This window comes from Coregonus clupeaformis, chromosome 16, assembly GCF_020615455.1.
Source record: "Coregonus clupeaformis isolate EN_2021a chromosome 16, ASM2061545v1, whole genome shotgun sequence".
In the NCBI taxonomy this organism is placed as follows: Eukaryota; Metazoa; Chordata; class Actinopteri; order Salmoniformes; family Salmonidae; genus Coregonus; species Coregonus clupeaformis.
This window is the reverse complement of record NC_059207.1, coordinates 36,211,958-36,236,438: the sequence shown is the minus strand read 5'-3', so window position 1 is coordinate 36,236,438 and position 24,481 is coordinate 36,211,958. Positions and strand designations below refer to the sequence as shown.

At 43.2% G+C, this 24,481-nt stretch overlaps 1 protein-coding gene across 1 annotated transcript in view; it reads right to left on the bottom strand.

Moving 5' to 3' along the window:
- Positions 1–5,045: 5,045 nt before the first annotated feature.
- Positions 5,046–24,481, bottom strand: part of LOC121584162 (dedicator of cytokinesis protein 5-like) — a 42,188-nt gene continuing 22,752 nt past the window's right edge. Inside the window, exons 24-51 of the mRNA XM_041899999.2 lie at positions 21,936–22,006; positions 21,696–21,802; positions 21,449–21,585; positions 21,220–21,315; positions 20,839–20,937; positions 20,312–20,482; positions 20,081–20,181; positions 14,945–15,003; positions 14,522–14,676; positions 14,293–14,378; positions 14,008–14,164; positions 13,719–13,759; positions 13,546–13,636; positions 13,302–13,421; positions 11,711–11,800; positions 10,714–10,818; positions 8,560–8,701; positions 8,210–8,291; positions 8,046–8,130; positions 7,766–7,852; positions 7,406–7,582; positions 7,142–7,225; positions 6,904–7,041; positions 6,494–6,669; positions 6,031–6,181; positions 5,755–5,905; positions 5,427–5,545; positions 5,046–5,330 (exon numbers count right to left, since the gene is read on the bottom strand). Of these exons, the coding sequence (XP_041755933.2) occupies positions 5,226–5,330; positions 5,427–5,545; positions 5,755–5,905; positions 6,031–6,181; positions 6,494–6,669; positions 6,904–7,041; positions 7,142–7,225; positions 7,406–7,582; positions 7,766–7,852; positions 8,046–8,130; positions 8,210–8,291; positions 8,560–8,701; positions 10,714–10,818; positions 11,711–11,800; positions 13,302–13,421; positions 13,546–13,636; positions 13,719–13,759; positions 14,008–14,164; positions 14,293–14,378; positions 14,522–14,676; positions 14,945–15,003; positions 20,081–20,181; positions 20,312–20,482; positions 20,839–20,937; positions 21,220–21,315; positions 21,449–21,585; positions 21,696–21,802; positions 21,936–22,006 (3,183 nt within the window). The 3' untranslated portion in view covers positions 5,046–5,225. The remainder of the gene's footprint in view (positions 5,331–5,426; positions 5,546–5,754; positions 5,906–6,030; positions 6,182–6,493; positions 6,670–6,903; positions 7,042–7,141; positions 7,226–7,405; positions 7,583–7,765; positions 7,853–8,045; positions 8,131–8,209; positions 8,292–8,559; positions 8,702–10,713; positions 10,819–11,710; positions 11,801–13,301; positions 13,422–13,545; positions 13,637–13,718; positions 13,760–14,007; positions 14,165–14,292; positions 14,379–14,521; positions 14,677–14,944; positions 15,004–20,080; positions 20,182–20,311; positions 20,483–20,838; positions 20,938–21,219; positions 21,316–21,448; positions 21,586–21,695; positions 21,803–21,935; positions 22,007–24,481) is intronic.

Below are 24,481 nucleotides of genomic sequence, written 5' to 3'. Positions count from 1 at the left end.
GGAGAGGATTATGCAAGGTAATCTACTCAGACAATGCAAAAATGTTCAAGAGAGCTGATCAGGACTTGAAAGAGCTGTGGAAGGCAATCGAAGAGCCCCAACTCTTGGCGTTCTTCTCAGAAGGGGGCATCACCTGGAGGTTCATCACCGAGCGAGCAGCCTGGTGGGGCGGATTCTGGGAAAGGTTCTTGGGAGAGCTTCACTCAACTTTGAAGAGATGTGCACAGTCCTGACAGAGGTTGAAGCTATCTTAAATTCTAGGCCTCTGACCTTCGTGCACAATGAAGTGGATGAACCACAACCCCTGACCCCAGCACACTTCCTGGTGGGTAAAAGACTAACCTCTTTGCCTCCAAAGCCATTTCCAGCTGACACTCAGCACCCAATGCTAAACAAGGAGGAAATGACACGCAGATGGAAGTACAGGCAGAGAATTGTGACCAGTTTCTGGAACAGTTGGCGAAGAGACTACTTGCTGGATCTAAAGTCAGCACACGCCGCAGCCAACCCCGCTGAAAGCGGGTGACGTTGTACTCATTGGAGAAGATAACACACCCAGACAAACCTGGAAACTAGGAAAGATTGAGGAACTGTTTCCAGGCCGAGATGGCCTAGTTAGGTCATGTTCCGTTCGTACTGCTTCAGGGACTTTGTTGAGGAGACCTATTCCGTTGATATACTGCCTAGAGATTTAGATGAACACAGTTGTTCATCGGGGGGAGGATGTTGTAACTTTAATGGGTTACAGAGTTAATGTTTAAGTTAATTCATTGAGCTGTATCTAAAAATATTTTCTTTACAGTTATTTACATATGTAATTGTATTAGAATGTGTGTGTTGGAGATTGAGAGAAGTACATACAGTGGGAAAAAAAGGATTTAGTCAGCCACCAATTGTGCAAGTTCTCCCACTTAAAAAGATGAGAGAGGCCTGTAATTTTCATCATAGGTACACGTCAACTTTGACAGACAAAATGAGAAAAAATATTCCAGAAAATCACATTGTAGGATTTTTTAATGAATTTATTTGCAAATTATGGTGGAAAATAAGTATTTGGTCAATAACAAAAGTTTCTCAATACTTTGTTATATACCCTTTGTTGGCAATGACACAGGTCAAACGTTTTCTGTAAGTCTTCACAAGGTTTTCATACACTGTTGCTGGTATTTTGGCTCATTCCTCCATGCAGATCTCCTCTAGAGCAGTGATGTTTTGGGGCTGTCGCTGGGCAACACGGACTTTCAACTCCCTCCAAAGATTTTCTATGGGGTTGAGATCTGGAGACTGGCTAGGCCACTCCAGGACCTCGAAATGCTTCTTACGAAGCCACTCTTTCGTTGCCCAGGCGGTGTGTTTGGGATCATTGTCATGCTGAAAGACCCAGTCACGTTTCATCTTCAATGCCCTTGCTGATGGAAGGAGGTTTTCACTCAAAATCTCACGAAACATGGCCCCATTCATTCTTTCCTTTACACGGATCAGTCGTCCTGGTCCCTTTGCAGAAAAACAGCCCCAAAGCATGACGTTTCCACCCCCATGCTTCACAGTAGGTATGGTGTTCTTTGGATGCAACTCAGCATTCTTTGTCCTCCAAACACGACGAGTTGAGTTTTTACCAAAAAGTTCTATTTTGGTTTCATCTGACCATATGACATTCTCCCAATCCTCTTCTGGATCATCCAAATGCACTCTAGCAAACTTCAGACGGGCCTGGACATGTACTGGCTTAAGCAGGGGGACACGTCTGGCACTGCAGGATTTGAGTCCCTGGCGGCGTAGTGTGTTACTGATGGTAGGCTTTGTTACTTTGGTCCCAGCTCTCTGCAGGTCATTCACTAGGTCCCCCCGTGTGGTTCTGGGATTTTTGCTCACCGTTCTTGTGATCATTTTGACCCCACGGGGTGAGATCTTGCGTGGAGCCCCAGATCGAGGGAGATTATCAGTGGTCTTGTATGTCTTCCATTTCCTAATAATTGCTCCCACAGTTGATTTCTTCAAACCAAGCTGCTTACCTATTGCAGATTCAGTCTTCCCAGCCTGGTGCAGGTCTACAATTTTGTTTCTGGTGTCCTTTGACAGCTCTTTGGTCTTGGCCATAGTGGAGTTTGGAGTGTGACTGTTTGAGGTTGTGGACAGGTGTCTTTTATACTGATAACAAGTTCAAACAGGTGCCATTAATACAGGTAACGAGTGGAGGACAGAGGACTCTCTTAAAGAAGAAGTTACAGGTCTGTGAGAGCCAGAAATCTTGCTTGTTTGTAGGTGACCAAATACTTATTTTCCACCTTAATTTGCAAATAAATTCATAAAAAATCCTACAATGTGATTTTCTGGATTTCTTTTTCTCAATTTGTCTGTCATAGTTGACGTGTACCTATGATGAAAATTACAGGCCTCTCTCATCTTTTTAAGTGGGAGAACTTGCACAATTGGTGGCTGACTAAATACTTTTTTTCCCCACTGTACATACTTGTATTGGTTAGTATTGAATTACTCTTTTGACTGCAAGTTCCATAATGCCTGGCGACCGGGGGGAGAGAAAAAAAAAGGCTCCAGTTATGTCAAGTGTCAAGTGATTATCCTGACTTTTCGCTAGAAACTTATTTTTATTGTTTTATAGAATCTAAAGTTGTTAAATGTAACGTGAACAAGTAATATTACTAAAATAAGCTTTCATTTCAAACCCGACGTCCCGAGTCATTACTTTGAAGATAGTTATTCTATACACAGCATTCTGCAGCGATACGCCATCTCATCTGGTTTGCGCTTAGTGGGACTATCATTTGTTTTTAAACAGGACAATGACCCAACACAACTCCAGGCTGTGTAAGGGCTATTTGACCAAGAAGGAGAGTGATGGAGTGCTGCATCAGATGACCTGGCCTCCACAATCCCCCGACCTCAACCAAATTGAGATGGTTTGGGATGAGTCGGACCACAGAGAGAAGGAAAAGCAGCCAACAAGTGCTCAGCATATGTGGGAACTCCTTCAAGAATGTTGGAAAAGCATTCCAGGTGAAGCTGGTTGAGAGAATGCCAAGAGTGTGCAAAGCTGTCATCAAGGGTAGCTATTTGAATAATCTCAAATATAAAATATATTTTGATTTGTTTAACACTTTTTGGTGTTTGGAGATAAGGAAAAGCAGCCAACAAGTGCTAAGCATACAGTTGAAGTCAGAAGTTTACATACACTTAGGTTGGAGTCATTAAAACTTGTTTTTCAACACCTCCACAAATTTCTTGTTAACAAACTATAGTTTTGGCAAGTTGGTTAGGACATCTACTTTGTGCATGACACAAGTAATTTTTCCAACAATTGTTTACAGACAGATTATTTCACTTGTAATTCACTGTATCAAAATTCCAGTGGGTCAGAAGTTTACATACACTAAGTTGACTGTGCCTTTAAACAGCTTGGAAAATTCCAGAAAATGATGTCATGGCTTTAGAAGCTTCTGATAGGCTAATTGACATAATTTGAGTCAATTGGAGGTGTACCTGTGGATGTATTTCAATGCCTACCTTCAAACTCAGTTCCTCTTTGCTTGACATCATGGGAAAATCAAAAGAAATCAGCCAAGACCTCAGAAAAAAAATTGCAGACCTCCACAAGTCTGGTTCATCCTTGGGAGCAATTTCCAAACGCCTGAAGGTACCACGTTCATCTGTACAAACAATAGTACGTAAGTATAAACACCATGGGACCACGCAGCCGTCATACCGCTCAGGAGACGCGTTCTGTCTCCTAGAAATGAATGTATTTTGGTGCGAAAAGTGCAAATCAATCCCAGAACAACAACAAAGGACCTTGTGAAGATACTGGAGGAAACAGGTACAAAAGTATCTATATCCACAGTAAAACGAGTCTTATATCGACATAACCTGAAAGGCCGCTCAGCAAGGAAGAAGCCACTGCTCCAAAACCGCCATAAAAAATCCAGACTATGGTTTGCAACTGCACATGAGGACAAAGATCATACTTTTTGGAGAAATGTCCTCTGGTCTAATAGAACTGTTTGGCCATAATGACCATTGTTATGTTTGGAGGAAAAAGGGGGTTGCTTGCAAGCCGAAGAACACCATCCCAACCGTGAAGCACGGGGGTGGCAGCATCATGCTGTGGGGGTGCTTTGCTGCAGGAGGGACTGGTGCACTTAACAAAATAGATGGCATCATGAGGAAGGAAAATTATGTGGATATATTGAAGCAACATCTCAAGACATCAGTCAGGAAGTTAAAGCTTGGTCGCAAATGGGTCTTCCAAATGGACAATGACCCCAAGCATATTTCCAAAGTTGTGGCAAAATGGTTTAAGGACAACAAAGTCAAGGTATTGGAGTGGCCATCAAAAAGCCCTGACCTCAATCCTATAGAAAATGTGTGGGCAGAACTGAAAAAGCGTGTGCGAGCAAGGAGGCCTACAAACCTGACTCAGTTACACCAGCTCTGTCAGGAGGAATGGGCCAAAATTCACCCAACTTATTGTGGGAAGCTTGTGGAAGGCTACCCGAAACGTTTGACCCAAGTTAAACAATTTAAAGGCAATGTTACCAAATACTAATTGAGTGTATGTAAACTTCTGACCCACTGGGAATGTGATGAAATGAATAAAAGCTGAAATAAATCATTCTCTCTACTATTATTCTGACATTTCACAATCTTAAAATAAAGTTGTGATCCTAACTGACCTAAGACAGGGAATTTGTACTAGGATTAAATGTCAGGAATTGTGAAAAACTGAGTTTAAATGTATTTGGCTTAGGTGTATGTAAACTTCCGACTTCAACTGTATGTGCGAACTCCTTCAAGACTGTTGGAAAAGCATTCCAGGTGAAGCTGGTTGAGAGAATGCGAAGAGTGTGCAAAGCTGTCATGAAGGCAAAGGGTGGCTACTTTGAAGAATCTCAAATATAAAATATTTTTGATTTGTTTAACACTTTTTTGGTTACTACATGATTCCATATGTGTTATTTCATAGTTTTGATGTCTTCACTATTATTCTACAATATAGAAAATAGTAAAAATAAAGAAAAACCCTTGAATGAGTAGGTGTGTCCAAACGTTTGACTGGTACTGTAATTCTGAAGTACATAACTGGTAATAGTATTGGTCCTGTAATAGCTCTGTAATAATAAAGTGCTACAGTACCACAAGACAAACCAAGCCCTTATCCCAGGCAGCAGGTCTCTGAACTAGATGAGAGGGGCTATCCAGGTGGAGGATCCTCACTGAGGACTGTGCTCGTAGGAGCCGGGGAACATAGACTTCCTGGTCTTAGGAGGAGGTGGAGGGGGCTTGCTGTCAATTTTCTGAGGCAGAGGAGGAAGGAACTATGGAGAGACAGGGGAAAAAAATATCCTGTTAAAATATTTTGTTTCACAATGTGAATTTTACAAAAACTATTGATGTTTTCAGTCTAGCGGTACCTCAGAGGAGTTTTGGGAGAGGTCAAACATCTCGTGGGGATGTTTCTTTGGTGGCATAGGTGGGGGTGTCCCAGGAGTGTCAGTGGTGGCATCATTATCCCCAAGGAGAGATGAATAACCTGCAGAGAGAGAGAGTGACAAAACACACATATTTTAGGCTCCATGACAGGTAAAACTGTGTGTGGACGAGGCATGGATCCTATACAGGGTTTATCTCTATGCCTGTGCAGGTGACTGTTTCTGTGTGCAGGTTGAACCGGTATCTCTAAAAGGTTGTTTGGGATAGGCTGCTTTGTATGTATCCTTTGTGTGTAGTTAAGCTACGTACTGGAGCTGCGAGGAGTGTAAGGAGAGGCTGGCAGGGGGCTGAGAGGGTTGCCAAGGCTGAGCTGAGAAGAGACGCCCTGGAACAGAGACAGGGTCAGGCGACGGTCCCCAAACTGTAGGCTTTTGGGTCTCTGCTGCTTCTCTGGAGGGGTCTGCAAAGGAGTAGAGTACAAAGATACAGCCCTCCTTGAAATCACAGTCAAGTATATGGGTAATTACTTGCATTCTCAAATTACATTTGTGCCATAGTTTATGAGCCCAAAACCGTTTTAGTTACCTCATCTATGTCTGGCTGTCTCTCCACCAAAACCTGTGACTTGCTCACACTCCATTCTTTTCTGTTCTTTCGACCGATCCGGTTGTCATCCTCAGAGCGGGACAACATCGAGGCCCGGCGATCATTGGCAGTGGCACGGGACAACAGTGAACTGATGATGGATATCAGGTCAACAGGACAGATAGAGAAATAGAGAGAGAGACATGGGGGCGGGGGGTGTACAGTTAGAGGGATACACTGGCATGTGCAAGACTTCAGACAATGTCACACTGTGAGATGTGGAAAAGCACAGACAAATATTCCTTACTAACATAGCAACACAAATTGACCACCAGAGCAGCACAAAGAGAGTAACACAGGGAGGGAGGAGGGAGAAGGGAGGAGGATGGAGGGAGGAGGGGGACTGTCTCCTGGGAGGAGGAGGGAGAAGGAAGGAGGAAAGAGGAGGAGGTGAGGGACTGACTCCTGGGAGGAGGAGCGCCGGGAGGGTCCATCAGAGGAGGCGGAGCTGCTGGAGAGGCCTGATGAGGTGGTGGAGAGGATGGAGACGGTGGACATGCGGCGCAGGGTAGAGGAAAGGATGTAGGGCATCACTACGGAGCCCACGCGACTCTTCTTTCTCTCAGTCAGAGAGCAGGGCTGGGACACGCAAATGGGATGAAACATCATCAGGAAACTTGGCAGGGGATGAGTGGATTGACAGGCAAAACACTAGCAGCAATGGAGTGCCTAAAGCAAGATGTATGGTCCTGCAGCAATATAATGTACACTCTGCTTTGAATGAGGGGAATTTAATAGGGAGGCAGTCAGAGGAGCCAATAGCTAAAGTTGCCACCCTCTAACATTAAATTGAGTTTGCTGCTGGCAACTGACCAGGGTTATGACGCCGTAATGCTTCTCCACTCTCTCCCGCAGGTCAGAGAAACAGGTGAGCAGGCGGTTGTGTAAGGGCTTCAGCTGCTCCGTGGATTTCTCCCCGTGGATCCGGATCCCATCAGCCAGGAGAGGGATCTGAGGGGAGAGGAGGAGGGAGGAGCCTCTGTTCTTACAGCATGTACTGCATGTCTAAGGACAGGTTCAATAACAAGGAGATAATGAGAATATACTGTACCTGGAGGGCAATAAGATGTTTGAGGACCTCAATGCTCTGAAGGTCCTCTGGGTGTTCGTGTATGTAGGTGTCAGTGAAGAACGCCTACAGAGAAAGAAAGGGGGTGGAATTATTTTATTTTTTACTAGGAGATATGATCATATGGTCATATGGTCATAATAAATACTAGCTAACATAACAGAGTGACTTGGAAAATAAGAACATCAGGTGACAAATCTTCACTGAAATGTGAGATGAAATTGACAGTAATAGTGGAAGTCAAACCTTCTCGTAGTTGGTGTAGCCACCCATTACGGCAGGGTCAACAATACCATTGAGCATCATGGAGAGTGGGTGGACTGACGTGGAGCTGTCACAGGCCTGCTGCTGCACCAGGTTACTGAGCTTCTCATTGGCCATCTCCATGGTTTCCACAGCATTCTGCAGGGGGCTGATCTCCTCCTGACCAATAGAAAAGCAAGGAGAGGTGAGGAGACATTAAAGTGTAGAAGACCAAATTGGTTGCGTAGGAACTATTTGCTATGGGTGGTATCAGAGTACTCAAAATAGATTCAACATACAGCACATTAACACCAGTACGTTTGTCTTACTGTGATTGTCATCATCATTAGTGAGAGAACTTACAACAGAGATGGACTTCACTTCAAACCATTTGAGAATCCCTGGGAAGTAATAGGACGTGATGTAAGTTGTCCTCTCGATCCACATGGTCTGTAACATGAGGCAGAAAATATGCAGGAATGGTCAACAAGGATATTTTGAGCAACTGCTAAGTAAAAGGGCTAAATTCCTGAGTTCCTTAGCGATGTTCAAAGACAAGAGTGTTTGTATAAATGGAGGGATCTGGCTTTGTTGGGGCTTTACAGCATGGTGTGTCTGTCAGAGCTGTGTGAAAGGTACTCACAGCAAATTCATTGTCTGGGTTCTTTGCACATTTCCTGAAGGGTCTGGAATACTGGAACTGGTCCACTTCATTGGTTCTGTAGTAGCTAGGAGAGGAAGCGGGACCAACAATGTAATGCATATGTAAGATAAATTAATCATACCACAAACTGTTGTGTTCCTTACTTTAGGATCTGCTCAGGAACCCCCTTGTCTTTGAACTGGGTGGGCACAGTAAGGACTGGCTTGACTGTAAAACACTGGATGTCTGTGAAGAGCAGGTAAGGATAGGACTGTGTATTATTCAAAAACAAAAACGAATCCCTAGTGCTATAGGGAAACAGAGACTGGGGCACCAGTGGATTACTGGTTCAAAACTGTGTCCTTGAGAAAGGTATAATAAGACTTGCCAATAAATGGAAAATACATAAAATTAACAATGTCGTGACTAGAAGCATTAACACCAATAATTTACATTTAAATAGCATTAAATAGCTGGGAAAATAAGGGCATGCTGCAAGAGGGCTGAAGGATACGCTGTCCTTGGGAGTTACAGATGTTGTCCCCAGGGGGCGCTGTGCTGGTTATCCTGGCGGCATTGGGGAACTGAGACAGCAGCTTCAGACTGAAGTCCTCCAGCCACTCGTACTCCTTACCACGGTAGATGAACACTTTGTTCTGTAAGAGCAAATCCATTAAAAGATAAGTATTCATTACCCCTTGACTTATTCCACATTTTGTTGTGTTACAGCCTGAATTCAAAATGGATTCCATTTATTTTTTACACAAAATATCCCATAATGACAGAGTGAAAACATGTTTTTAGGAATTTTAGCAAATTTATTGAAAACGAAATACAGAAAAAACTAATTTACATAAGTATTCACACCCCTGAGTCAATACTTTGTAGAAGCACCTTTGGCGGCGATTACAGCTGTGAGTCTTTTTGGGAAAGTCGCTAAGAGCTTTGCACACCTAGACTGTACAATATTTTCCCATTCTTATAAAGAAAATTCATCAAGCTCTGTCAAGTTGATTGTTGATCATTGCTAGACAGCCATTTTCAAGTCTTGCCATAGATTTTCAATGCAAAACTGTAACTAGGCCACTCAGGAACATTTAATGTCATCTTGGTAAGCAACTCCAGTGTTTTAGGTTATTGTCCTGCTGAAAGGTGAATTAATCTCCCAGTGTCTGTTGGAAAGCAGACTGAACCAGGTTTTCCTCTAGGATTTTGCCTGTGCTTAGCTCTATTCCATTTCTTTTTATCCTAAAAAACTCCCAAGTCCTTGCCAATGACAAGCATCCCCATAACATGATGCAGCCACCACCATGCTTGAAAATATGAACAGTGTTACTCAGTGATGTGGATTTGCCCCAAACATAACACTTTGTATTCAGGACATAAAGTTAATTTCTTTGCCCAATTTTCAGCAGTTTTATTTTAGTGCCTTATTGCAAACAGTATGCATGTTTTGGAATATTTGTATTCTGTACAGGCTTCCTTTTTTTCGCTCTGTCATTTAAGTTAGTATTGTAGAGTAGCTACAATGTTGTTGATCCATCCTCAGTTTTCTCATATCACAACCATTAAACTCTGTAACTGTTTTAAAATCACCATTGGCTTCATGGTGAAATCCCTGAGCAGTTTCCTTGTTCTTCGGCAATTGAGTTAGGAAGAACGCCTGTATCTTTGTAGTGACTGGGTGTATTGAAACACCATCCAAACCTAATTATTCACTTAATTATGCTCAAAGGGATATTCAGTGTCTGTTTTTCTTTTTTTCTTTTTTGTTTACACACCTACTAAACAATGCCCTTTGCGAGGCATTGAAAAACCTCTCTGGTTTTTATGCTTGAATCTGTGCTTGAAATTCACTACTCGACTGATGGACCTTACATATAATTGTATGTGTGTGGTACAGCGATGGGGTAGTCATTTTAAAAAATCGAATTAACCACTATTATTGAACGCGGAATGAGTCCATGTAACTTCTTATGTGATTTTGTAAGCACATTTTTACTCCTGAACTTTTTTAGGCCTGCCATAACAAAGGGGTTGAATACTTATTGACTCAAGACATTTCAAGTTTACATTTTTTTATAATTTAAAAAAATTTCTACAAACAAAATTCCACTTTGACATGATGGGGTATTATTGTGTGTAGATCAGTGACACAAAATCTCACTTTAATACATTTTCAATTCAGGCTGTAACAACAAAATGCGGAAAGAGTTTAGGGATGTCAATACTTTCTGAAGGCACTGTATATGGTAGCAAATCAAATATGAATTATATTATTTAATTATAATGTTGTTATTGAACTATATGCTACAGAAGATGTCAAAGCTTAAATTAAAGATTAACTGTGGTAGACAGGAATGTGCCACTGCAGTGTAGAAATATTGATGTTATGCCAAATCAAGGCTATTCTGACCTGAACCTGACAAGATTATGGAAGGTATTCAATCCATAGAATCCCCTACTGCTTTATGGAACTGATAACTAGTATAGCCTAAATTATACATTGTGAAACATATTCAACAAAAATTGACTATAATTTAATTTGATAGAGCATGCCATAAGAAAAATTAATAAAAGGCACATTAACACATCATCTCAGGTGAATGAGACAGACCTTGAAATGTGCTATATAGGCCGAATTTATGAAAAGAGGTAATAATCTTACTCTGAGGAAAGTGGGGAATCCAAGGCCATAGTATCCCACAGCAAAGTATTCTGGCTGAGGCCGCATGGCATGCATTATATTCTCATAGAACTGGGCTTGCTGTTTCTGTGGACGACAGCAGGGAGAGTAACAAAGCCACAATCAGGAACACAGACAACATACAACAGGAAATACCTAACATACTGTAGTATCTAATTACAACTGTAGAAAAAAACTAACACAAACATGGTTCAGTGTGAAATTTAAGGATCCATAATGAACATAGACTGTCTGGCACAGTGTGACAGAACACAGTTTTGTATCACTCCACTGCAGCTAAGAACTGTATGTCAACCAGCAGTGCATGGGTGGGACTGCTGGTTAAAAGGTTTGACACAAGTGTGGCAGCAACTCTTCTCTCTTCCCCATTTCCTCAATCATGTTAAATACTATTATTGTACACAGAGTGAGTCCATGAAACGTATTATGTAACTTGTTAAGCACATTTTTACTCCTGAACTTATTTAGGCTTGCCAAAACAATAGGGTTGAATACTTATTGTCTCAAGACATTTCCACTTTTCATTTTTAATTTTAAAATAATAATAATCTAAAAACATAATTCCACTTTGACATTATGGGGTATTGTGTGTAGGCCAGTGACACAACATTTTTAATTCAGACTGTAACACAACAACATTTGGAAAGATTCATGGCTGTGAATACTTTCTGAAGGCACTGTATCTAATTAACTCCTAGCCTTTGTGAACACTGAAAAGCATGTCAGTATAGCAGTGGACCTGGTCCTATTGAAAAGGCCTCACACTAAATTGGCAGTGGGCTATTGACAATCCCTCTCTGGCGTTGTTGGTGAAGCCTTTTTTACCATGAAGAAACTAAGAGGATAATACTTTTTGGTTTTACTTTACATGTTTTAAAGAAACATCTATAATCAGTAGTGACAATATTTTGAATAAATCTCAGACTAAAACGCGATAGCAGAAGATAAATCGTCTTACCAGCAGCTGGCTAATCTCCATGAAGTCAAACATCTGGTTCTCGTGCATCTTTGCCAGCTGTTTGCCCATCTCAATGGCTTTCTCCCACATCTGAACAGACACATGCAGCAGTTGGTAAAAAGATACATTAAATATGAACATGAGATGTGAACATGGTCTAGACATCACCATCTGTCCTTCACTAACACCTCTATTCAATAAAACCCAGACAGCAGGTTTCAGGGGTGATGTACTGTGGCAGGCATGTGCACCGATAGGCCTTTACCTGTGCAGAGCACATGCCCCTTTGCCCTTCCAGTGTCCAAAGTGCCTTTTTCGGTGGTTGTATAATTTCCCCAACATTTTTTGTTGTTGTTGTTCTGAACCCACTGCCCGCAAGTCATATGTGTGTGTGTGTGTGTGTGTGTGTGTATATGTGTGTTGGAGTGACAGTGTAGTATGTGTGAGTGTGTGGGTAGAGTCCAGTGAGCAGTGCAAGAATGTCAGCGCAAAAAAAAGGGGGTCAATGCAAATAGTCCAGGTAGCTGGTTGATTAGCTGTTCAGCAGTCTTATGGCTTGGGGGTAGAAGCTGTTCAGGAGCCTTTAGGTCCCAGACTTGGCGCGCCGGTACCTCTTTCAGTGTTTTAGCAGAGAGAACAGTCTATGACTTGGGTGGCTGTAGTCTTTGACCATTTTTAGGGCCATCCTCTGACACTGCCTGGTATAGAGGTCCATGATGGCAGAGAGCTCGGCCCCAGTGATGTACTGGGGCGTACGCACTACCCTCTGTAAAGCCTTGCAGTCGGATGCCAAGCAGTTGCCATACCAAGCAGTGATGCAGCCAGTCAGGATGCTCTCAATGGTGCAGCTGTATAACTTTTTGAGGATCTGAGGGCCCATGCCAAATCTTTTCAGCCTCCTGAGGGGCCAGGTCTCTGGACTCCTCCCTGTAGGCTGTCTCATCATCGTCGGTGATCAGGCCTACCACCGTCATGTCGTCTGCAAACTTAATGATGGTGTTGGAGTCGTGCGTGCGGCCACGCAGTCGTGGGTGAACAGGGAGAACAGGAGGGGACTAAGCACGCACCCCTGAGGGGCCCCCATTGCAGATGTGTTGCTGCCTACCCTCACCACCTGTGGGCGACCCATCAGGATGTCCAGGATCCAGTTGCAGAGGGAGGTGTTTATCCCAGGGTCCTTAGCTTAGTGATGATCTTTGAGGGCACAATGGTGTTGAACGCTGAGATGTACTCAATGAACAGCATTCTCATGTAGGTGTTCCTTTTGTCCAGGTGACTATTGAAAAAACTGCTGGGGTTCACACGTGTATTTGTTTGATTTACAACTAAAAAAATAATAATTCTAAACTGAAATTGAGATTTTTCCATTAAAAGTAAAATAAATGGCCTGGATAATTCTCGGCAAGTGTTATTTATCCTACTTGTGGTAAGTTGCAGGTGCCTACAGGGTAAAAATAGCCATTCAACCAGTTTTGAAAAGAGAAAAAAGAACATTCTGCTCCACTGCACTCCATTGCAAAGTGCAAACTTCCATCTGTAGATCAGGGTTCCTAATAGGGTCACTGTAGTGAGGATGAGGGTGGGAACTCACTTTGCCCTTGTCCAGGTAACAGATTATCTCCTGGAAGAGCCTCTCTTTGAGCTCCTGCTGGGTCCAGACATGTTGGCTGTCACCGGGGATCAGATGAGGGGCACAGGGCTTGTCAGACCACTGAGGTGGACACAATACACAAACTGCATTTAGTTTTCTAGTAATGTATGTTAACTGTAATTTTAGGGAAATATTCCAAACACTACTGTTTTAATTGAAAGTCGACTTGAATGTTGAGTGAGACCTCAAGGAGTTCGGCATGAAGTAACAGGGTGTAGGCTGCCTCTGTGTAGTTCTCACAGACAAGGTGTAAATCCCTCAGCTTGTACAGATACCTGAGGACGAAGTCAGTATTTTAGAGTGATATCTAACAAAATGGAATGCAAAGAAGACTATTCAATTAATGAACTGTCTCACCGAATGTAAATGTCTTCCCGTTTCTTCTCTTTGTAGAAGTTCTGTCACAACCAAAATAAAAACAGTGGAAAAACTCAGCTTTGGTTCAAATGTTTGATGATAACATTTTGTAAAAAATGAATTGGTTCAATGTAGAAACATAACATCTTCATATACTACTCCTCTGAGGTGATGAATGTGGCTCAATATTTCAGACTATATTGTGAGTTCCACATAAACTAGTCCAAGGGGTTAGTTAGTCCCTGGTGAGCTCCCCTCTGCCTCTTAGTTGGGTACTGTAAGGGCGTACCAGGACGTTGACGGTGCAGCTCATGCGGAGCTCAGGGCTCTCGTCATGTGTGATGGTGCGGTAGGCCAGCAGCTTCTCCAGCAGACTGCTGAGCAGCAGAGCCAGCTCCTCCCCTGACTGAGAAAGGTATCTGTGCCTCCGGCAGTGCTCAAGTAGCCTACACAATATCAACAACGCAACATGTCAATGAATGAGGGAGTTAAATAGTCCTTATTTAGGTATTGACCATGAAACCATGAGGTAAAAGGAATAAGAAAAAGGCATCAGCCTCTGATTGGTGCTTACGTTTTCTCCAGCAGGATTTTGTACTGTTCATCCCCACGGCCTCCCTCTACCTCCTGATCCAACTTGGTGATCAGTTCATTCTCAAACTGCATGTACAGGCAGACATATTAAAAACACATCACACATGCCCATGTAAGGATCAGCTCAGCAAAATAAAGCTGGGAAACTCTGTTTGTACAGTTATACTGTAAAGCCAGACAGGCAACACTACTGTGGGCAGCTATCTCACCATGTCAAAGGTGCGGCCGGTAGTGAAGTTGTGCTCACACTGCATCATGTCAAAGAAGATGGGGAGGGTGGCTTTCCTCAGCTCTGGCTCAGGCACCAGGGTAGCCTTCAGGATGGGCCCCACCATGGCAGGGATGAACTTCATCTTGTGGGGGCCTGAGGGATGCACACATGATACAGTTAGAAACAAACATTACACAGGGTTCATTTGAAAGGGCAATAAGCCACACTCCTTTTTCATGCAAACAAAAAGACAGTAAAAGCGGTAAACAAAAAGCGGGCCACCATGAAACTAGGCAATAAAACAACAATGTCTAGTTTCTCTCCTATCAGAGCCTGTTTCCACTGAACAGGCCATTCTGTAGACGTCTCTATTTGAGGAGTTCCTGTCTCACAGAGATAACAACTACCGGACGGTACTTACCAAGATTATACCACATGTCTCTGATCTTAAAGCCAATGCTCTTCCTCATGTCTCCATACCTGTAACCACATCATAGAATTACACTACATACCGTAGAGCATGAATACATATTTACTAATTGGAGCATTTACACCCCTTTACTTTTTCCAAAATGTTATTTTTTTTTTTTTATCGATTGAATTGAGATTTATGTCACTGATCTACACATAATTCCCCATAATGTCAAAGTGTAATTTTGTTTTTCTAAATTTGTACAAATTAATTAAAAATTAAAAGCTGAAATTGTCTTCAGTCAAAAGTATTCAACCCCTTTGCTATGGCAAGCCCAAATAAGTTCAGGAGAAAAATGTGCTTAGCAAATCCCATAATAAGTTGCATGGACTCATTCTGTGTTCAATAATAGTGTTTACATTATTGTTTTATGACTACCCCATCTCTGTACCCCACACATACAATTATCTTCCGCCCTGTGCAACTGGGTCCTGGACTTCCTGACGGGCCGCCCCCAGGTGGTGAAGGTAGGAAACAACATCTCCACTTCGCTGATCCTCAACACTGGGGCCCCACAAGGGTGCGTGCTCAGCCCCCTCCTGTACTCCCAGTTCACCCATGACTGCGTGGCCAAGCACGCCTCCAACTCAATCATCAAGTTTGCAGACGACACAACAGTAGTAGGCTTGATTACCAACAATGACGAGACCGCCTACAGGGAGGGGGTGAGGGCTCTGGGAGTGTGGTGCCATGAAAATAACCTCTCAATCAACGTCAACAAAACAAAGGAGATGATCGTGGACTTCAGGAAACAGCAGAGGGTGTACCCCCCTATCCACATCGACGGGAACGCAGTGGAGAAGGTGGAAAGCTTAAGACCCTCATAAACTTTTACAGATGCACAATTGAGAGCATCCTGTCGGGCTGTATCACTGCCTGGTACGGCAACTGCACCGCCCGCAACCGCAGGGCTCTCCAGAGGGTGGTGCGGTCTGCCGAACGCATTACCGGGGGCAAACTACCCGCCCTCCAAGACACCTACAGCACCCGATGTCACAGGAAGGCGAAAAAGATCATCAAGGACATCAACCACCCAAGCCACTGCCTGTTCACCCCGCTATCATCCAGAAGGCGAGGTCAGTACAGGTGCATCAAAGCTGGGACCGAGAGAATGAAAAACAGCTTCTATCTCAAGGCCATCAGACTGTTAAATAGCCATCACTAGCACATTAGAGGCTGCTGCTGCCTATTGAAATCACTGGCCACTTTAAGAAATGGAACACTAGTCACTTTAATAATGTTTACATATCTTGCACTACTCATCTCATATGTATATACTGTATTCTATTCTATAATATTCTACTGCATCTTAGTCCATGCCGCTCTGTCATTGCTTGTCCATATATGTATCTATTCTTAAATTCCATTCCTTACTAGATTTGTGTGTACAGTGGGGAGAACAAGTATTTGATACACTGCCAATTTTGCAGGTTTTCCTACTTACAAAGCATGTAGAGGTCTGTAATTTTTATCATAGGTACACTTCAACTGTGAGAGACTGAATCTAAAACAAAAATCCAGAAAATCACATTGTATGATTTTTAAGTAATTAATTTGCATTTTATTGCATGACATAAGTATTTGATAACCTACCAACCAGTAAGAATTCCGGCTCTCACAGACCTGTTAGTTTTTCTTTAAGAAGCCCTCCTGTTCTCCACTCATTACCTGTATTAACTGCACCTGTTTGAACTCGTTACCTGTATAAAAGACACCTGTCCACACACTCAATCAAACAGACTCCAACCTCTCCACAATGGCCAAGACCAGAGAGCTGTGTAAGGACATCAGGGATAAAATTGTAGACCTGCACAAGGCTGGGATGGGCTACAGGACAATAGGCAAGCAGCTTGGTGAGAAGGCAACAACTGTTGGCGCAATTATTAGAAAATGGAAAAAGTTCAAGATGACGGTCAATCACCCTCGGTCTGGGGCTCCATGCAAGATCTCACCTCGTGGGGCATCAATGATCATGAGGAAGGTGAGGGATCAGCCCAGAACTACACGGCAGGACCTGGTCAATGACCTGAAGAGAGCTGGGACCACAGTCTCAAAGAAAACCATTAGTAACACACTACGCCGTCATAGATTAAAATCCTGCAGCGCACGCAAGGTCCCCCTGCTCAAGCCAGCGCATGTCCAGGCCCGTCTGAAGTTTGCCAATGACCATCTGGATGATCCAGAGGAGGAATGGGAGAAGGTCATGTGGTCTCATGAGACAAAAATATAGCTTTTTGGTCTAAACTCCACTCGCCATGTTTGGGGGAAGAAGAAGGATGAGTACAACCCCAAGAACACCATCCCAACCGTGAAGCATGGAGGTGGAAACATCATTCTTTGGGGATGCTTTTCTGCAAAGGGGACAGGACAACTGCACCGTATTGAGGGGTGGATGGATGGGGCCATGTATCGCGAGATCTTGGCCAACAACCTCCTTCCCTTAGTAAGAGCATTGAAGATGGGTCGTGGCTGGGTCTTCCAGCATGACAACAACCCGAAACACACAGCCAGGGCAACTAAGGAGTGGCTCCGTAAGAAGCATCTCAAGGTCCTGGAGTGGCCTAGCCAGTCTCCAGACCTGAACCCAATAGAAAATCTTTGGAGGGAGCTGAAAGTCCGTATTGCCCAGCGACAGCCCCGAAACCTGAAGGATCTGGAGAATGTCTGTATGGAGGAGTGGGCCAAAATCCCTGCTGCAGTGTGTGCAAACCTGGTCAAGACCTACAGGAAACATATGTTCTCTGTAATTGCAAACACAGGTTTCTGTACCAAATATTAAGTTCTGCTTTTCTGATGTATCAAATACTTATGTCATGCAATAAAATGCAAATTAATTACTTAAAAATCATACAATGTGATTTTCTGGATTTTTGTTTTAGATTCCGTCTCTCACAGTTGAAGTGTACCTATGATAAAAATTACAGACCTCTACATGCTTTGTAAGTAGGAAAACCTGCAAAATCGGCAGTGTATCAAATACTTGTTCTCCCCACTGTATAGGGTATATGTTGTGAAATTGTTAGATATTACTTGTTAGATATTACTGCACTGTCGGAGATAGAAGCACAAGCATTTCACTACACCCGCAATAACATCTGCTAAACACGTGTATGTGACAAATAAAATGTGATTTGATTTTATTTGATCTGTATGGTCCCTCAATCGAGTAGTGATTTTCAAGCACTGATTCAACCCCACCAGGGAGGTTTTCCAATGCCTCGCAAAGGGCACTGATCGGTAGATGAGTAAAAAAATAAATAATAATAATAATAAAAAAGCTGACATTGAATATCCCTTTGAGCATGGTGAAGTTATTAAATACACTTTGGATGGTGTATAAATACACCCAGTCACTACAAATATACAGGCGTCCTTCCTATCTCAGTTGTCGTAGAGGAAGGAAACTGCTCAGGGATTTCACCATGAGGCCGATGGTGACAGAGCTTGAAGATTTCTTTAAAGAATATTGGGCAAATATTATACAATTCAGGTGTGCAAAGCTCTTAGAGACTTACCCAAAAAGAATTACAGCTGTAATCGCTGCCAAAGGTGTTTCTAACATATCTAATCATAATTCATTAATTTGTAACAAATGTTGGAATTTTTCTACTACTTTGACATTACAGAGTACTTTGTGTAGATCGTTGAACAAATTTTTTAATTAAATCAATTTTTATCCCACTTTGTAGCACAACAACATGATAGAAGACAGGCGCAGGAACACGTAATAGGATTTTTAATTTCTCTACCCAACATAAGGTACGTCATAAAAAACGACAGGGACGAAGCCCAAAACAAACACGTATATATATATATATATATATAACACAGGGATGTAACCCAAACAAAAGAGCGAGGTGTAAACCTCTAAATAATACACGGGACGAGACCCGTAATAACAAGTGCACAATTACACGGTATTTAAACCGTAATACAATGTACAGTAACGCGTAGCACGAAAGCCGATACAACAGAGCTCTGGTACTCACGAGACCAACGGACATGGGACAGAATAATCGACCTCCCTAAATGGAGACAGCGGGAAAGGCCGTGCTGGCGACCATCGTAGAGACAGTCCAGCATCACGAGGACTTTCTCTCCAGACTCGGCAGTGCCATGGACAGCGTGCTGGCAACCATCCTGCGTTTGGAGGGGAATGTGCAGTCCCCCCAGTCTCCAGCACCGGTTCCGGCACCAGCCCCCACACCACCACTACCTGCCTCCATCCCATCTGAGACGGTCCGCGGAATACCCCTGTCCCTCCCGGAGCGCTTTGACGGCGTGCCAGCGAAGTGCAAGGGATTCCTTCTGCAATGCGACCTGTACCTCGCTCGCTACGCAGAGGCTGTCTCTGGGAGAGACAGGGTTGCCACAGTCATCTCAGCACTGACCGGACGGGCCCTGGACTGGGATGCCGCGGTCTGGGAAACGGCCGGACCCGAGGTCGAGTCCTAAGAGTGCTTCACCCTCCTCTTCCGCTCGGTGTTTGATCATCCTGTGGAGGGCCGAGAGGGGGGTGAGCGTCTACTCCGACTACACCAGGGATCTAGGACCACCTCGGAGTTCGCCCTGGAGTTCCGGACCATCGCGGCCTCCACCGGATATGCAGAGCCGATGGAGGTGGGCTCTGCACGTTTGCCCGAGGCAGAGCGCAGGAGAAGGAGGGATCTGGGCCTCTGCTCCTATTGTGGAGAAAGGGGTCATTTCTCCCCGACCTGCCCTCAATCCACTAATAGGCGAGGAGGTGACAAGCCAGGGAATTCCCCTGCTCCAACCCAGGTAGAATGCAAGAGCTCCTCTCCTTTTCTGTCAACTCAACCAGTGTGCTTTTCCATTAAATTCCCAGAATACCCTAGCCCCTCACTCCTGTTAGCTCTGATTGATTCCGGAGCTGCCGGGAATCTTTTAGATAGCGCACTGGCCACTGCATTATGCATTCCTGCGCCTGTCTTCTATCAGTTTACAACGTGACATGTGTGAATACTGTAAGTTTACTGTGCAATTTGGATTTTTCATGTGTAATTATTTATTTTGGGGAATTCAAATATTGCACTCATACACAAAATAAAGAAGAAAAGGACATACTTGTTGAGTATTTTGTTCCGTTTCTCTTGAGAGAAGGATTCCAGCTGCAATGACTTGTGGGTCAGGAATGCCACAGTCAGGTGGAAGTAGTTGTTCCAGAGCTAAAGAGAGGAGAATATGATAAACATTTTCACATGGACATTGAGACAATGATTGAGTTAAGATTACATTAGGAGAGAGTCACAGATGTTTTTTGTCCACCCCATCAAGAGGTGGAGACTGGAGACCCACCTGAAGCTCAAAGTGGGTCTGGTCCAGGAAGTACATGTTGAGGACCTCAGAGTACTGGTTGATGGCCCGCAGAAACACCCCAATCTGCAGGAGGTTCATGGTCATCCAGTCGGAGGGGAAAACGTTCCCCATCAGGTCCTTAAACATGATGAATGTCTCCATCAGGAAGTCCTGTAGTGGGCCAGGGAGAACAGTTACCTTGCCTGTACTGGAAGTACCTGAATTTATGCATCTTCATGTCTGCACAAACATGGGATTTTGTTTCTGACCAAGTCCATCGATTAGTAACAAGTTGAACTCTGCACAGCAGGTCCCTAAGCTTTTCTCATATTAGACACACACACACCTCAGTAAAGAAGCAAGGACAGGGAGATCCTCACGTTGTTCCAAGTCAGTCCCATGAAATGTCTATAATCAATAATCACTTCAGGAGCAGTTACAAGCACCAGTGGTTGAATGCCAGCTATCGACTGGATGACTCAGGAAGAGCCATGCCCAAGGCAGGGCAGGCGGAGCGGACCACTTACAATAATGTCCTGTCTGGTCTTGAATGTACTGATGTAGTGGGCGTAGTGCATGTCATCCATCTGCTTCAAGATGGCAGTCATGCAGGCTAGGTAATGACCCTGCCATGGAGAAGACAGAGTATCAGTCACCTTAGCTGGAAAAACTAGTTTGGGTTCCCACGTATAACATGTTATATGCTTATAAGCTGCTTATATTGTTGAATGCTTATAAGTGCTAACTAAGTTATATACTGTATAGGATGCATAGAAGCAGATTTCCAGCACTGTGCCTTATACATGGAAACTTAAAATAAAGTATAAGGCGACCAACTGAACAAATGAAAATAACTTCTACTTTAGAGTTAGATGAAGAACTTTCTGAGTACTGCGTCTGAGTCTTACAATGAGAGGGGAGGTTCTGCTCATGCTGATGACAGTGCGATTGACTCTGCGAAGCAGCCTCTCAACAATCAGCTGGACATGACCCCGGGTTGGACCCTGAGGACACAGACAAGCAGGTCAGATAAAAAATATACTAATCAAAACCAATCCAGTTAGGGTCAGGGATGTGACTGATTTCAGTGTTTTCAGCTGCAGAGATAGAGGTGTGCTGTAGCAATTTGCCACTTACCACATCCTTGCGGTCCAGGTTGTCAAGCACAGTGCTGAGCAGCTGAACACAGGCCTCGTGGTCAGGCTTATTGGAGTGGTCATCCAGCTGCCCACTCAGCTGGTCAGTCACCAGTGGCAAGAGGACATCTCGACACTCTGTGGGGTCAAAGAGAAATAGAGACCATTCAAATGTGTCATCATGTGGTTCTGTTTTTAAATAGAGATTATTATAAAGTTGTGTTTTAACCAGAGAGGTGCTACAGTACCTGGCTTTTTGAAAAGGCCACTCTCCACCATTTTACACATGCAACCAAGTTTCTGGCGCACCAGCTGAGAGTCAGGGATGCTCTCGATGAACTTGGTCAGAAGAACACTAGTGAGAGAGAGAGACAGGAAGACATACAGAAAAAGACAAGGGCATGTGACAATGTCACTATCTTTCTATACAGGAAACAGCATAATTTCTGCAGAGATTCAACTGTTAAAATGTCATTACAAGGAGTTACCTGAGCTCCACAGGGTCAAAGACATTTTTTATGTCATTAATGATGGTGGGGAGGTATTTCAGTATCGCCCCCTGAAAAAGACAAGGTCTCAAACGTTTTTTTAAAAGAACATGAGGGAAATATCACTGCATACAGCTTCCTTTCCGTGTTTTACAGAGCTAGTCAGCTATAAATTGTTTATCAAGTAAAACTTGAACTATCTTTCATCAAGCCAGCATAATGGACGATAACTATAGGACCAAGGACGATAACTATAACGATAAAAAACGATACAAATAAATAACATCGTTCTAATTCAAGTGAACAGGAGCGTCGCACTACAACGATAACTACAAAAATAGTGGAGAACGACAACGAGAGCTATCACTTCCAGAGCGATTTTTTCCCCTGTCCCTCCAACGATAAAACATTGACAACCAATCATAAACGCGTTCTATTGAAGCCTCCTTGGTTCTAGGTGCGCGAGGCTGCTCGGAGAGGAGAGAAGGCAGAGCGCAAGGTAAACTTTCCTGAATAACTAGGCATGTGTGAGCATATTGGTGTCCACATTAATTATAGGACGACTTGGGAGGATGATCCATGACAAACAGCGCATTAGAAGGCCATATTTTCCGATGGTAGGCCTATCTGTTAACGCCGATATATGACTGGCCTGCTAATGTGCCTTTCTGGACCTTGTAAACTGTAGAGAAAAGACCCATTACTGATCCAAATGGTTGCCTAATCAGGCCTAGGCTAGATTAGTATTATTATTTCGGAATGAAACATGCATTCAAAACTCAAGGCTTTTTAGCGGTTATTGAAATGGCATATTCACTGCAGTTTACAGCCTAGACTATAATTATTTACTCACTAGAAAAATTAATAAAAAATGCATTATTGCATTGTGTTGTTATAGCCTAGGTATGATTGTTTTTCTTGTCCCTAAACAGCTTAATCAATTGGGGAGAATTTCGAGCTGGAGCGCAGCCTGGGGAGCACACTATCCTAGGCTACCTGCCATTTCATTATCTGATAAAAAAATATATTTCAACTGTGTAAATTCATTGGGTATAGGCTATTCACTGCAGTATTAGGGCCTAACATTTAGCTAATGAATGGGTTGCATACGCTTCTATCTTAGGCTACATATCTCTAGTCTGTCTTCACGGTTCTCTTTGCGCAATTGCGCACCTGGCCTCTGCTGCCTCGCTTCTACAGATATTGCTATTTCCTCTTGGAATCCCAGGAAAAGATAGATTACAATATCTTGTTGTACACTTAATTTTAGTGTTTTATTTACTACAACTAGCCTATTGAGGAGAGATTGCAGCTTGCTCTTGCTTGCTGGATGTAACATAGGAGAGTTTGAAAGAAGAGGGAGAGAGAGAGAGAGCGTGCGCGATAGTGTGATCAAAATAAACCACGAGTAGCCTGCTAATGTATCTTTCTGGACCTTGCAAACTGTCGAGAATAAACCCATACCTGATCCAAATGTTTGCATAATCAGGCATAGGTTGTATGCAGTTATTTCGGCATGAAGCATTCAAAACAGGACGTTTAAGAGGTTATTCAAATTTGCCCACATCACTTCAGTTTACAGCCCTAGACAATAATTGTGTACTCACTTGTTAACAATAATACATTCTCCATTGCACTGTGTTGTTGTAGCTTAGGTAGAATACTTGTCTTGTCTAAAAACGTAGGCCTAATCAATAGTGAAGCTTTGCTTCACAAAGACTGCAGCGCAGCCCGGAGGAACGCACAGATCTGCCGTTTAAAAAAAAATCCTTGGACTTTGACAGATAAATATTGATAGCCCTACTATTTAACTAATGAAGGGCCTAATATCTATCTCATATTTAGCTTCTTACTTCGGCTACACATCTCTAGCCTCTCTCTTCCAGCTGTTCCGGTGCGCAATATACTGTAGTGTAGCCTAAGGATTCGCAAGCCTCTCCGCCATTCCTCTTCATGTGAAATCCCAGGAAAAGCTATAGGACATTTATTTTTAGCCTTTTTTTTATACTAGGCCTAATCGCCTTTTCGTGGAGAGAAGCATGCTTGCGCTAGCTAATTGCTGAATGTAAAATGGGCCTAGGCCAAATTAATTTTCGGGGAACGTTAAGGAGAGTGCGTTGGTGTGATCACTTTGTCCAGTGATGATAACATTGTTGCACTGATGCATTGCAAATGGTTGCACAGGACAGACAGAGAGATGAGCACAGCGAAAAAGAAGATCTAGACAAATTGACATCCATTAGAAAAATGGAAATCACTTGCAAACCACTTGAGCAACAACGCAAGCAATGACATGATGTAAAAGATGCGCAGGCTAAACAGTATTTGTTGTTGAATAACTACATTTTAATATGTTCCTATATGTACATTTAAGTATTATTTGCAGTTGTCACAATGATAATGAACACACCCTGAAGCACTGAATGGTCTGTGTTACCACCTTATTAACTAACAGGCATACAGCGTGCAGTAGGATGCGTTGATCAGTTGATTGACAGGTGTACTGCAGAACGCTGGTGTGGATGCTCACCAACGTTTATAGTTAT